Raw genomic sequence first — 15,882 nt, 5'->3', positions numbered from 1 at the left:
GCAGGATATAATTATTTATTTTATCAAACTAATGAGTTTTGTTAGAAATATTTTATAAACCTGACATTTAGCTTACGAGAGAGATAAAGCTATATGGTTAGGCTTTCATGCTTCACCCAGAGGATAGGAACTAAATCAAGGATTTTTTTCAATATTGGAAATACTTGTACTTTCAAATTGAGTATTTTGCACCTTTAAATTTGTCTGAAATTCAGGCTGAAACACACAAACCTGCACTAAGACTTCCTGAGGGTTTATTTGTTGTTCCAAATCCAAATGTGGAGGCCCCTGTGGTGCTGCATCCAAAACCAGAGCTAGCTCCAAATCCTAGTGGAAGGGCAATAGAGAAATACACAATGGCAGGTAAAACACAGGTGAATGGACACTGACCAGTAAAACCCAAATTATCAAAGGTCTAATAATACAGTGTTCAAAAACATGGCCTTATGAAGAAAATCTGCTTTGCATAAGACTTCTGGAAGAACCAGATTAGTTCTGAAATAAAACATTTGTATGTATTTAGACTAAGTTTATGACCCATCAGTGATTTTTAAATAACAAGGCCATAAAAAACAAGAACATTTTAGTATTTGCTCTTCCAAATGAACTAGAAATTTTAGTGAGCATTCAAGCATGATTTTACTCAAACAGATATAACATTATCTACTTTGGGATATTTCATTTTACAAAAGAAAAAAGAGGGGGGGCTAAATTCACAATAAGCAAACATGCACAATAATGTAAAGAGAGTTACCACAAGGTGATATTACTCTGCTTTTTCACCCAAATATTTTCACTTAAGAACCTTTACCATTGAAAAACTGTATAATTATGAAACAGTTAAATCTACTCAATAACAGTATGCTGTTGCCATAGCATCAGCCAACGTAACAATGAGAAACTGGGAGAACATTTTTTTCTCTTAATAGTCTAAATTTAACCTAAAAAATTGTTTTCATCATATAGTTCATGAGATTTTAATAAGTACTTGAAGACTTTACACCTAAAAGTGCTTAAAAATAAAATTCAAATAATTCTTCTCAGATTACTACAACAGCTTATCTAAAATACTGAGTTTGAGTCTTACTGCCTCTAAGAATTATGATGGCAAATTAGATTACAGAATTATGCTGTCATAATTCTAGTAATTCCTAATAGGGTCTATTATATGAAGTAACCATAATAGCTTATAAGCTTACCCTCTTATGATATATTTCAATGGGAATAACAGAACCATATTCATTATATGACAATGTGTTCCATAAAACACAATCAACTTTCAATCATCCATATCAGACAATTAAGAATGCATCTTTATTTAGCATGTTTTCCAGACTTACCTCACTATTAGAATTTACTTATGAAACTATTCAAGTAAATTTAATTGCGTATGTATACAAACATGCATACAGTCAAATAGCCAAAAGTACTTAGGAATGAACAGAAACTAAGCTGTTCAACTTATGAAATTATTTCCCCATTTAAAGTGTTCGTTTCCAGAAAAAGAAGATAATGATTAGGAGAATGTATATCCAGAAGTATAGTAGTTTGGACTCCCAACTGATGTTAATTACTACTTCTAATTTTTTTAAAGTTAGTTAAATTTATTAAAACTAAGTAAATTTTCAAGTTCATATTTTTGCATATTGCTTTGAGTATAGGAACATCCCTACCACTTAATTGTAATACTTTTTAATATTTACTATTCACAGATGAAATGATTTTCTAGATTCTAAATTTAATACTAGAAAACATTGAGTATGTTTGCAGAATTGGTTTTGCCAGATGGAATCTTACCTTCCAAAATAGTAGATCCTTTTAGAAATTTTTTACAGGCTAGCATCAATTCAAGTGTATAAGAGTTCAATGCAATTATTAGAAAAGTTAAAGTGTACCTCCAAGGGCTGAAGAACCTAAGCCACTTGATTGCAAGCCAGTGCCAATACCTGAGCCGAATGGCGTTCCAAAACTAACTCCCAGAGATGGCTGTGGCCCTGGTATAAAAAAAAAAGGGGGGGGAGGGGGGAAAAACAAATTTGCCTTAACTCTTTCAAGATTAAAGTTTAATTGTTTTTAAAATAAACAGTAATTACTTTAAACAAATTCTATTAGCTAAAACTTAGTTTTCAGGATGTCTCCCCAGCCTAATTTATCTGTCCCAACTGATATAACTACCTCCCAAATTTTTAAAATTAATTTGTTCACAGTAGACAAGTAAAAGAAGCTTACTGCATTGAAAGATGTTAGTTTAACCTGCAAAATAATTTGAAATCTTTAATGTATTGTAAATTATAGTTTAGTTTTGCTTCTAAAATCATTTTTAGATCTCCCCATTTGTTTTTTGATAAAATTAGTTGGTGTAATCAATAAAGACTTTAACTATTTTTTTTAAAAACAAGCTCCTTACTGTTAGAGTCAAGTCTCAACTGATCAAAAGAGACTGACACTAACATGGCAAAACTATCATGTTACTTCATAAGAGTAAGTACCCAAAAAGCCAGGCATGATTTCTTATATGAAATATGAGTGATATATATAAAATAAATAGATAAAAAACAAGACAATGTTTTATTTTATTAAATTTATTGTTCATTTTAAAGCAAATCAATTACATAGTAACATGACAATTCCAACTTGTTCACAAAAAGTGGTAACTGAATTCTAATGTTAAGCTCTGCTACATTACACCACTTATCACCTGATTAAATAAGATAGATAATGAACATTTACAAAGGCACCACTGTGTACCTTAACAGATTCAATACATTCAAGATTTCAATTCAGAAATTTCTTTCCAACATTTTGGAAAATGTAATCAGATGCAAAACGATTTTGGTCATCCTTTTTCCAGGTGTTATTTGAAAGATTTTGGCTGAGTTTGTTTGGCAAGAATAGCATCAAACTTGCCTCTCATTTTAACTACATTCTTTTTTAAAACTAAGCAGACTGCAAAAATCTAAAAATCTCTCATTTGATAAATAACTTATGAAAACTATTCAATAAGTTTCATAGTACAATCTTCAGTCTCGTCTTTTTCAAGCACAGTGATCAGTGCATCTCAAAGTGAAGGGATCTGCCAAAGTAATACATAGATTGAAATTGTAATATTTCAGAGAACTCAAAGCCTTCAAGTTGTTCAATGAATGAGGTTTGTATATTCAAAAGGTAGTGTAAATTATAAAGCATAAAAAAAGAAAGAAGAAAGGAGGGAGGGAGGGAAGGAGAGAAACAAATTACGTTTTGCTACACTGGGACAAAACTGGACTTTTCACATAGCTTCCACCCAGAAAATAAAGAGTGGGAACTAATAGCAGCCAGAGTTCTTATACTACTATTAAAAAATAAACTAAAAAAGGAGTTAAATTTTTACATCCAGTTTGAGATCAATTTGAGAATAAAATACTTGCCAAGTAGCTCTTTTGTAAAATGTTACTATAGGACAAAGAAACTAAGCATATTACTTTCCTATTTCTAACAAAAATAGTATGTAGAAAACACATGTCCAGTTTCTTTAACATTGAGAGACTCAAGCATCATGTTAATAGGAGGCACTGCTGGTGGAAGACGCTAAAGAATAATGCACACCACAGCCCTCAGCTCACAAGTCATAAGTTACTCAAATAACATGCTTTTTGTTGAGTGTGGGTCTATTTTTAAGAGCAACTCTAGTCATCAATATTCAGGATATAAGTAATGAAGAACTCCAACGATGACAATACTTTCCACTGCACAACAGATACATATTTTTTAGTTTTGTGTACCTTCACACAAATTCTGAAGGCAGCATCATTTATAAAACTAGTAGGCAAATGTATAAGATTTTTAATAGTAAAGACTCACGATAAATATCTCCCATGGCAAATTATTAGCATATATATTACACTCTGGCCACTTATATAAATTAGTTTCACTATTAGAAAGCAGAATCTAAATCCTTCAGGCAAAAATTATGTAAACAATTCAAGAAGTCTGTTTCAAAATCTGAATAGTCATTCAATGAGAGGCTCTTAGTTCCCATAAATAAAACCAAGTTAGTAGTAATATATCCCAACGATTGCCCAAAGTGAAATCTTCATGTAGAGTAACATTTTACAAAAGTTACCATATAATAGATTCACACACAAAAAAATCAAGTTTAATACTGTTAATTCATACTTCCCAGAATAAATTCTACCTCTTTAAGAGTAAAATTTCATTCACAGAAAAAGGACTAAAGTGCTAAAATTTTTTATAATTTTCAGTGACCACTCAAAATACCTAATGTAATTAATCTGGTTATTCTTAAATCGTATTTTAAAATAATTATTTCTTAAACAAAAAATGCCTTTTCCCCAATTTGAAAAATTTTGCTTAGTGATTTAATGGGGAATGCTCCTTTGGTTATTAAATACAACAAAATCACAAAACCACAATAAAATGAAATACTTAGTTTCCTATTTAACACTACACCTTCAATGTCCAAATCTATACTAAAAACTGGAAGGAATTTCTAACAAAATGTCTCAGCTCTCCTTAGAAACAGCAGCTAACTCACATGAAAAAAGTCTTATTATGTAAACATCACTTTTAAAGTGTCAAAACACAACAGCAAAGCTTAATCCCAGTACACTGGCTTAAAACAATCTACCCTAAGTTAAAATTCATACTGATAACAGCCTAATGTAAAATCTTAGGCTTTTTAAGAGGCTTTAGAAGCACTAGAAAGTGGACAAGTATACTCACGCTCTACCAACATGTAAATTATCCGGGTGTTGATGCTTATTTCATACCTTAATAGCCTGCTGGATTTTTATTAATTATATTTACCCTTCAGAAGCAATAACCACAAATTACACAGGCCTAAATTTCATTATATAACTTCATTAAAAAACATAAAATAATAATCAAGAAGTCACTTAAGTGCATACCTCCACCTCCAAAAAAGACCACACAGAAACCACCTTCAGAAGGTATTAGCCTAAGAAGCTGTTTTGTATTAATGAAGTAAAAATCCATATGCAAATAAAAGCAAATCGCCTGACAACTTAAATCTTGCACAGATCAACAGCACTATATATATATATATATAAATGGCACATAGGCTTTACCTAACTTTATCTAGATGGTCTTTAAAATCTGTTACTGGTTTTAAAAAGATTTCTTCAAAGTTACAGGGCATAAGAAATAAGACATTGCATGATGAAATCAATAGATATTTCTAAACAGGATGTAACACATAAAATCAGCACTATCTAACGGGCCTCATAAATCTTGCTATAGTGGAGACATGACTAAAATAACTAACAGCATAACAGGGAGATGCATAAAGTATGGACTATGGAGCCAGGGAGACCTTCAGAAAAACAAAAGGAAAAAGAGAAGACGCTGTAAAACTTCTCATGATTGCTTAGCTTCTCAGTTCTAAACATTCACATAACTCAACATGAACACACTCTAGACCGCTTAGGTTTGCTAAACTGCAATTCCTGCCACATGATCAGAAAATCCCTATGTGGGTTTTAAAACTGCAGGGAACAGAGGAAGCAGTCAGTTTCCCCAAGGCCTGACAAAATTCACAGACAAAATTAAAGCATATCAGGAAAAGGCTCTTCAACACAATTACTCTAAGCTATACTGTCATCACCACAGAGAGCCAATACCACACCTATACTGTTTATCTTTGTATCCCCACAACCTCACACATAGTAGGCACTCATATTTATACAATGAACATCTATCTTCCTAAGTCCATAAGCCCAAAATGTGTGAGTGAAAACATACAAACCTCTCTAATGGAAATCCCTTTGGTGCAAGAACACTTAACCAAACTCATGCTTATTTGATCATTTTTAGGACTGATATTGGCTCTAAAAAGTATACTGGTACTATGGTTTGTCTGATTAATTGGTTAAATAATCATGAGAACTGAGGCTCATAATTACGGACTGATAGGGACACTTCAATCAGACACTTTTCCTCACAACTTGAGGACACAACCTTATACCCCAGCCAGCTAGAGAATCACATACAGAACTAATGCAAGCCACTATTCACATGGGACCAGCCCTGGAATGTGAAGGAGTTGGCATAAATCCATCAATAGCCATTTACAGATGGAAGTCACTTCTGTCACCTCCAAATGTGAAGAACAAGTTGTAAACTGCCAATAGTGAGAAACAGAGAATGCTTCCCTAAAGAGGCAGCCTGAATGCAGTCAGTCTAGCTACGTCATTTTTATTTTTATTTTTTTACTTATTTTGTACTATAATTTACTACTGGACTATATGGATTTCTCAGAGGAATACATGCTATAGTATAGTAAGCATTACTCAAAAATGTATGAATGAGTAAAAATATATCAGTATCCTAATTAAGACTACAGTTTTCTATAGCAAACTGTAAGCCTGACAAAAAAGGAACAGCAGGAGTAAAAGACAGTAGTAATCTCTGACACAGGACCAAACTAAACACTGCAGAACTGCCAAATGTGTTTTTCCCATGAGAAGTGGAATTAAACCAAGGACTAAAATTTTCTGCTTTCCAGTATCTCACCAATGATTTTCATCAGCTTAACTTTCCACTTCATACTGCTAACATGCAATCCAAAGCATCTCGAAACATCTTGCTCCTGTTCTTGCTACAGCTCTGCTCATTTTGAAAAGGTATAAATAAGTTTAGCATGTACTTTCTTCCAAATTTGATTTAGAGGACCTGTACTCCCCTTCTTGTCAGCTACACATACAAACAAAACTACTGCTCTTCAACACACCATGAAGTCAATAAAAACATACTTCATCCTGAATGTCGGTATTCTGTAATTACTGTATATGAGGAAACAAGAGTGCACTATTAGTATCATACATGAAAACTGCAGTGTATGGCTGGATTATCTAACTTTAAAACAGTAAATGATATAAACACGATTTTAGATTCTGTTACTCTTAAAAGTAATTCAGTAGTGAAACACCATGTGCTAAAGGGTATTTATAGCAATACAGCAAATAACATTAAGTAAATTTACAATATTTGATATTTCATTGATGTAATTATTGCTAAAACTACCCTATGTTTATCAGGTATGTTTATAATTGTGTCCATCACAATTTTTAGATTGTACTGGAATAGCTATTCATAGAAGTTTCTTCAGTGCTAACATTAGGAAGACTTATAAAAATGCACATAGATGTTCTGCATATTTTAACATTAAGAAGCTATAACTTGAATGCATTCAGACCTGTAGCAGGCTGTTGCTGCTGTGTAAGTGTTGCAGCCATGGCAACAGCGGCTGCATTTGGAATGTTGCTGAAAGGGGTGGGTCCAGTAGTAACTCTAGGGGCATTCTGCCACTTCTTAGCTTCTGCTCGCCTGGCTTCAAACACGTCTACAGCATCTCCCAAGAACATTTTTCTGTAGCCAAGGTACTGTTCCTTGAGCACCTGAAAGAAGGAAAAAAAAGGTTAGTCGAGTTCTGTGATGACTTTGGTAGCATATGAATAAGTTAGCAAAGAGAGAACAAAGATATTGCCAATATTATGCAGTCCATCTAAATTACAAATTCTAGTGCTGGCAATGCATGGTATGGGAAATGATGAGTTTGAAAGTTCTAGCACTCCTTTGAACACTTCTTCCCCATGACTGTCATATGTCTTTATAATATAATCTTTCTAAAACATTCTGGTTTCATGAACCTCTCTTTAAAATAGGTTAGCTAAGCTTTAAGACAAGCAGAGCAGTACCTGAAACTCTGTTTTAAATATTCCAGTTTTTCATGAAATTCTCCCCTCCAAAGTCCAATCTTTTGATAAACTTTAGATTCAAAAAGCTTGAAAATAAAAAGCACTAAATACATATTTGTTAAATACATTTTTTAAAAGGCCTGGATGACATGTTAAATAAGATGTTCCTCAGCAGAGAGCTTGAATGGTAAAAAGAGGGCCTTTATGTTATCAATACTATTTGACTATTTTGCAATGAGAATGACTCATGTTCATTTTGTGTAACTAAACAGGGAAAAATGAATTTGTAATTTCAGAGTAAGAAAGAAAAATTACATTAATTGGGCTGGTTTACCCAAGGCAACATATCTACCTTAAAGACCATTAATAGAAATGATTATATTTGCATTGGAATTATTAAATACTTCATGACGATTTAACTTAATTTAGATCAGTTTTAAACTGCTTTTTGAAGAAATGCAGACTTTTCATATTTCCTACTGTTTTGAGCAGAAATTAATACATTTTAGGCTTTTTTATTATAACAGGTAGAGTACTTACAAATCGTACCATTATTTACAGTATTTAAATGCTATCATCATCTTTTAGGTGAATGTCAGTATTTGATGTTCCAGTTCTAAACTTTCCTACCTCAAAAATGTACTAAAAGAGGGCCTGTCAAGAAATGAAAATTGGTAAAAATGCTAGGGTATGTGATACCAGAAACACAAAGATTTTTTTTTAAGTGAGAGGAGGGGAAACAGTGAGACAGACTTCCCCATGCACCCTGACTGGGATCCACCCAGCAACCCCATCTGGGGCCAGTGCTGGACCAACTCAGTCACTGGTGTGAGAAGGAAAGAGAGAGAGAAGGGGCAATGGGAGGGGAAGAGAAGCAGATGGTCACTTCTCATGTGTATTGGGGATCTGGGGATCCCCACTGACTGGGGATCAAACCCAGGATGTCCACACGCCAGGCCAACGCTTTATCCACTGAGCCAAAGGGCCAAGGGTCACAAATCTTTTTAGAACTGATCACCTCTAAATCCATCTTCCCTTTTGCTGTGTAATTAACTGCACATATCCACACAATATTTAGCAGCCACAGGCCATAAATTTTAGTTCTACTTCATATATTCAGAAATAATGACCTGCCTTAGACACTTGAAAAGGATCAGTTTGTAAGAAACCAAAATCAGACATCAGTCATGATTGATATAATTCAAAATTAATGTCCAATTTTGTTAATGTCATTGAACCTGGCTGGATCAGGTAGTTTAAGGCTGTTTCACCAATTATATCATAAAAAACATTACAAAATAAAACAAACAGAAAAAAACTATCTCTTGTTAGATTTTTATAAGAAATGATCAAGTGTAGACATCTAAATGCAGCTGAAAATAAATGGCAACATAGCAAATCTGGTCATGGAAAATCCTTTGGTTCTTGGGGATGTGCATATATATATTTTAAAAAGAGAAGATAAATTTCATGTGAAATTTATCCAACAGGACCTGAGGTTGTTTTGTGTAAATCTCTATCTCACTGTTTTATGGTCATAAAAGGGAAGTTTTTAAAAATCAGAGAAAAGAACTTGCCATTTAAAAAGCACGTATATTTATAAATGACAATCCTGGCGTTTGCTTTAAAATACTCTAGGGGTAAAAGTATGTGTGGAGAATTGATTAAAAAAAAGATCAGCAGGATCTTAATAATGGTTGTAACTGAGTGGTGGGTACCTGGGCATTCATTATAATAGTGCTCTCATTTTGTATATATTTGAAAAGTTTCAAATAAAATTAAGGAGAACAAAACCAACATGAACAACACAGACTTTAAAGTAACAACAGAAAATCATCTTTAGCACTTTACAAAACTTTGTATTTATTACAGACATAAATTTAAGAATATTTGTGCCATTATTTTTAAAAGACAATTTAAATTGGCCCTGGCCGGTTGGCTCAGTGGTAGAACGTCGGCCTGGCGTGCGGGGGTCCCGGGTTCGATTCCCGGCCAGGGCACACAGGAGAGGTGCCCATCTGCTTCTCCACCCCTCCCCCTCTCCTTCCTCTCTGTCTCTCTCTTCCCCTCCTGCAGCCGAGGCTCCATTGAAACAGGGATGGCCTAGGCGCTGGGGATGGCTCCTTGGCCTCTGCCCCAGGTACTAGAGTGGCTCTGGTCGCAACAGAGCAACCCCCCGGAGGGACAGAGCATCGTCCCCTGGTGGGCAGAGCATCGCCCCTGGTGAGCGTGCCGGGTGGATCCCGGTCGGGCGCATGCGGGAGTCTGTCTGATTGTCTCTCCCCGTTTCCAGCTTCAGAAAAATACAAAAAAAAAAAAAAAAAAAAATTAAATTAACTTTAAAAAAAAATTCTACTATGCATTGATTAAAATATAAATGAAAATATTGGTAATCTCTATTTTACAGTTAACAACTTATTTAGACTCAGATTTAGGTGCTTTACATTTTTAAGACTTTTTAAAATCATAAATAACTCCAAGAAATAATTTAGTTATATTTGCCTGATTACTTAGTAAAAATGCAATTGTATTTAATATTTCACTTAAATTTTAAAAATATATATAACCAGAGGGAGAAATATGACGAGGTTCAAATATGCAGTGATGAATTATTTTGTGTGTAGTGTTTCATGAACAAACAGCAGGCGTAATTTAGAAGGACTGATGTAAGCAAGTTTTTTAATGCAGTGGTTAATAAACATTCAAAACATACATAAAACTAAGCAAAGCAGCACAAAATGACTTTGCTACTAAAAATGTTTATATTCTGTTGTGCTGTTTGTAGTGGTAAAAGATGGAAACAAACTAAATGTCTGACAAAAGAGAAGGGATTAAACAAACTGCACATTAACAATGAAATCTTATGTAACTACTAAAAATGATGCTGAAGAAATGTGTGTATGAACACAGAAAGTTGTTCAAAATGTACTGTTGGATCTTTTTAAAAAAGAAAAAGATATTATCCATAGTTGTGTTTGGGCATGATTATGGATTATTTTAAATCTCTCACTTATATGTAATTCAGCTCTTTCTGTAATAAACATGAACTCTTTTGTCCCACAAATGAACAAATATTTCACTTCAGTCTCGATATCTACAGAAATGAACTGGCAATAAAAACCTACCTTTACATTTTCATGAATAGACTGAAGTTGTGCAGCTAAAGCTACAAATGTTTGATAAATTTTCTGCATAGCCATTGACAAATCTGTAAGAGAAAATTATATCATTACATAAATATATATATATATATTAACACAATAACTATTAGTTTTCTATTACTTGAGTCCAAGTTTTGGTACAGTTAATATGTAGGAGGAAAAAACTACATCAGTATTCCCATGGTTGTGATAGGACAGCTGAGTGAGCAGACTAAGAGAAGGTGGCCTACATCAGAAATCTGGGGGAGGGGTGGATGTCCTTCTGCCCTTGGTTAGCATAATTAAAGCATTTTATATTCACAAGCAATAAAGATCTAATCAAGGACTTCTAAGAAAATTTTCTTATAGAAGCTTAAGAAAATTACTAATAGTTATTTAGAGTATCTACTACATAACAATGGCTTAACCTTTTTCCCACAAAAAAAAAAATTACCACAGAAATCATGTTACCTTGAGGTGCTATATGTGAATTATTTGCTTGAGTGGCAAGATGGTTTTCTAGTTCTTCAATCTGCTGTCTATACTGCTGAAGCTGTACCTCAAACTGCTGAACCAAGATTCTGAAGTAGCTATATAGAAACATAAAGTCAGATGAAAGGTTTATAAATATTTTCTTTATATTCAAAATACCAAATAAATGCCCCCACTTAAGCAGGGCCTTTGAGTTAGTCTAATGACATAATGTATCTTTAAGTGGAACAAACATTACTGAAACAAAAATCCAACCTCATAAATTATCAAGGTTATTAAAAATATATGCATATCCTTACTCCAATCATGAAGAAATCCCAATAAAGGCATAATCTATACAGTAACTTAATACTCTTCAAAAGCACCTTCAAGGTCATCAAAGACAAAGGAAGACAGTAACTGTTACGGATTGGAAAAGATAATTAGCAGTAACAACTAAATGCAAGTGAATAGGATCCTAGAGCAGAACAAGTATATTTGTGGAAAATACAAAAGCACATTAGTGAAAAAGTCAGTAAAATTAAAATAGATTCTGTAGTTTAATTATTTGTGCCAATGTTAATTTCCTGTTCTTCACAACTATGATTTTGCAATATGTTAACATTAAGGGGAGCAAAGAAAATTCTTTATTATCATTTTTGCTAGTTTCCTGATAAGTCTAAAATATAGTAAATTTAAAATAAAGGTTTTTAAAAGTTCAGCTGTTAACCAGAATTTATAACCAAATACTTATGGTTCTTGTTTTATAATCTGAAAACACTATACTATACTACAAAAAGGGCATGGCAGTACTACTGTTCTGATAAATTTAACCAGAGAATGCTAGATAAAAAAGGACCCTGAATAACATACAGAGCATTCCGAACATTATTCTACACAAAAAAGGGAATTGTAAAAGCTTTTTGCAATGCAAAATGATTAAGATTCAACCCATTTCAAAACTAGCTCTGATAGCAGAATAAAAAGACACAGGTATAAAATACTAAAGGAAGTTCATCCCATGCTAATCTAAATAAGATGAAAGGGTTGTCACTGTTCATTTCTTGACTTTCGTCATAAGATCCTTGTTTAAGAAATACACGCTAAAGTACTTAGTCATAAAGGTGTCATGCCTGCAAATAACTCAAGCTGTTCAGGGCAAAAAAATATATATATACATACAAAGCAAGGAAAAAAAAATAGTAAAAATGTTAACATGTAGGGAATCTAGATGAAATATATATATGGGAATTCTTTGTTCTATTCTTGAAACTCTTCTGTAAGTCTGAAATCATATCATAACAAAGAACAATAAAAAAGAGAGAGAGAGAGAGAGAGAGAGAGAGAGAGAGAGAGAGAGACAAGAATCAAAAAGACTTGTAAGACTCACAAGCACAGAATTTCACCTCCTCCTGCCTCAGGCTCCTCATCCCTAAGACTGTAGAGGTTTTGTGGGAAATGAGATAGAGTATGTGAAGTGCTAAGCATACTGCTTGCCATAAGGGAAGCATTTGATAAATATTAGCTTAGTATTATCTCTGGTAACACAAACATACATAAAAAGGAGACAAGATATGTATCACATGTATGGTTACTACATGAATATACAAAGCTGAGTGAAGAGATTACAGGTGGATTTTTTTTTATTTTAATTTTACTTATCAACATCTTATTTTTCTTCCTAAAGATTTATTACCGATGTAAATAAAAGCTATGAAAATAAGTAAGTTAAACTGCATTTAGTATGCACTGTTCAAGAAAGGGACTATCACAAAATTATTTTTAAATTAAAAATCCAAACAGAAAATATATCAATTTCTACTAAAAAAATAATAATAATAAGGAATAAATCCCACAGGTCCACATAAAGTATAATGGCATAATAATAGTTAAAAGCTCAGTTCTTAGCCTTCACTTACCCTTCAATAAAATGGGGTTAACAAGAAAATTTATATAGTTTCTATTAATTCTTAGCCTCTATATTGTGTTTACTGCCCTGCTTTTTTAAAGTGAGAAACAGTTCTTTTAAAAATTCCATTAACTTACTCAGCAGGAGCTGCATTTTCATGCTGGAGTCCAGGTGGTGTTTTCTGGGTTCTCAAAGCTATTTCCGCATTCTTTAACTCCTAATATACCAGAGGTTTAAAAAAAAAAAAGGGAGGGGGCAAGTTAAGTTAAGCTAAAAACACCAACTATCTCTGGTTTGCAACCTCACATATCACCCTTGGAAGTCCACACTGTGAGAACAGTGTGCATGGAGTTGATTTACAAGTTGCTAATACCTTTCCAAAAAAAAGATAAATGGTACTTTTAACAAACTTTATGATAAATCTATGAATTGATGAATTTTTTACACTATGAATTTCTGTAGGGCTCATGAAGTTAATTCATTCATAGTAAAAGACTATGCTACTATTTAAACAGCTTTAATATAAACGTAGAAAATGCTACTGTAGAAAAGCAAGGCAGCAGTAATGACACAGAGGCTGATGACAGCAACAGTTAACACTCTGGGGATGTACTATTTACCAAGCACTATGTTGAAGGCTTTGTGTAATAATCATGGGTTAAATCTCAATAATAACCCTAAAATACAGACAATGCTCCCTATTTACAGATGAAAAAAATGGAGTTAGAGAAATTAGGTAATTTGCCCAGGGCCATATAGTTTAAAGACCTGAGAATTGAACCTAGGCAGCCCAGTTTTTTTTAATGCTTACATACACAACAACTATTCTTAAATTGTCTTTGAATGTTCCTTATTGTCATTTCTATTTTCTAATCAATTGTTTATCAAGGCTGATATTCTGCTTTAACCCCATACATTTCATGGCTTTTTCCAATTCTAAGTAAGTCTCCCTTATTAAAAAAAAAGTGAATCTTGCCTTAACCTTTATATTCTCTATCGCAACCTTTTGCCCTCATTTTATTGTCTAATTGTTAAGTCTCTAACTGCCCTTCACTCTTCTTTTCAGTCTTCACTCCAGGCTTCCCTCCTATCTGACTACGGTCCAGATGCCCTGGAGAGGACTGGACTATTCAAACTCTGACACCCCTTGCCTAATTGAGCACTGACTCTTGCCAGACCCAGACTCATACTCAGTGCAGCTAATAATGGTAAACTGCATGTAGATCCACTAACATGCCTATTTCATGCCTCATGCCATTGCTTGTTATCCTTCTTTCCTGCCAGCCTGAGGAACACCAAAGTATATTTCAAGAACCAAAACAAAGGTATCCCACTTTGGACAGATGATAAAAGTGCCTACTTGAGCCCTTTGAGTCATCAGTAGAATTTACTATCTATAATGCAAATAACTTCTTTTTAGTAACTGACAGATTAAAAAGACACTTTTCTGTCTGTTTCCCTCTTGTATAACAATTATGCCAGTAGGCACATTTATGAAACACAGTTAGCAGAATAAACTCTAGAGTTAGATTACCCGGGTCTGAATCCAAGCACTTCCTTTATTAACAAAGCTCTGTTTTCTTATTTAAATAATGAAGTTACGTTTCACTACATAGGGCTGTAGTGAAAACCCTAGTTTAGGGTTTATATATCAACTGCTTAGAACACGGCCTCATCCCTACTAAATAACAGATAAAAATTAGTAACTATTATTATTATAGCAATTTAAAAGTATATGCGCTTTATTAAACTTTATAATTTAAAAAGGACCTATTCTTTCCATTTGGGAAAGAAAAAACATACACAAAAAAAAACTCCTGTGATTAAATGACTTTAAATTAGTTTACCTGAGCAGTTTCTATTTTCAATTTGTCAATATTAAGAGTGTTTCTCTGTAATCCACTGGCAGCCAATGACAGAAGCTGCTTTAGAGCTTTAATATCTTCTTGTACTTTAAGCATTGCTTTTGAAGACATTCTACTGATTTCTTCTTGTACCTGTTTTTGTTCTTTCACAAATTTCCTTAAAAAAATAAAACTGAATTTAAATATATATATACCTTTGGTTTCCTATGTTAAAAAAAAAAGAGCACATTAACAATAGGTTCATCAGAGTCCAAGTATCTTAAGAAGCAAAAACTAAAACTAAAACTACAGCATCTGTAGTTCACATGCTGTTTTACACAACAGCAATTACAGAACTTTAATGTGTTATTCTGATTTCACTCTAATTTCTAAAAGCATCAAAATTTTAACCCAAGTTAAAATATATTCTTGCATTTCCTCAAGTATGATTTATCCAATTATACTTGACACACTTACTGGAGTTTTTCAACATCCTGGCAGATGACAGGAGGTAGATTTTCATCCTTCAGTGCTTTACTATCCCTAAGAAAAAGGCCAGATGTATTAAAACCATTGAGATTATAGGGTGACAGCTGAGTTTTACTAGAATATGTGTTAAAGTACAAGAAAATAAAGCAAATATTCCCCATTTATAGCTTTCATGGAAGATTTCAAAGTTCTTTACAAAGAACAATACCTTTTGTGACCTATAAAATAACTAACAATCAACTGACTAGGTGGTGGGCACAGTGGACAGAGTGTCAACCTGGGGTGCTGAAGACCCAGGTTCGAAACCCTGAGGT

General features: G+C 33.4%; 1 protein-coding gene across 4 annotated transcripts in view; it reads right to left on the bottom strand.

The window, feature by feature from the left end:
• Positions 1–15,882, bottom strand: part of NUP58 (nucleoporin 58) — a 53,031-nt gene that overhangs the window by 15,982 nt on the left and 21,167 nt on the right. For 2 of the 4 annotated variants that reach the window (XM_066258316.1, XM_066258313.1), the window contains exons 7-14: positions 15,557–15,622; positions 15,083–15,257; positions 13,373–13,452; positions 11,327–11,445; positions 10,841–10,923; positions 7,214–7,415; positions 1,947–1,994; positions 232–327 (exon numbers count right to left, since the gene is read on the bottom strand). In XM_066258316.1, coding sequence (XP_066114413.1) covers positions 232–327; positions 1,947–1,994; positions 7,214–7,415; positions 10,841–10,923; positions 11,327–11,445; positions 13,373–13,452; positions 15,083–15,257; positions 15,557–15,622 — 869 coding nt within the window. Of the gene's footprint in view, positions 1–231; positions 328–1,895; positions 1,995–7,213; positions 7,416–10,840; positions 10,924–11,326; positions 11,446–13,372; positions 13,453–15,082; positions 15,258–15,556; positions 15,623–15,882 lie in introns of all 4 variants that reach the window. The other 2 variants (XM_066258314.1, XM_066258312.1) reach the window with 1 other exon arrangement.

The sequence above is a fragment of the Saccopteryx bilineata genome, chromosome 2 (assembly GCF_036850765.1).
Source record: "Saccopteryx bilineata isolate mSacBil1 chromosome 2, mSacBil1_pri_phased_curated, whole genome shotgun sequence".
NCBI lineage: Eukaryota > Metazoa > Chordata > Mammalia > Chiroptera > Emballonuridae > Saccopteryx > Saccopteryx bilineata.
This window is presented reverse-complemented; position numbering and strand designations above follow the sequence as displayed.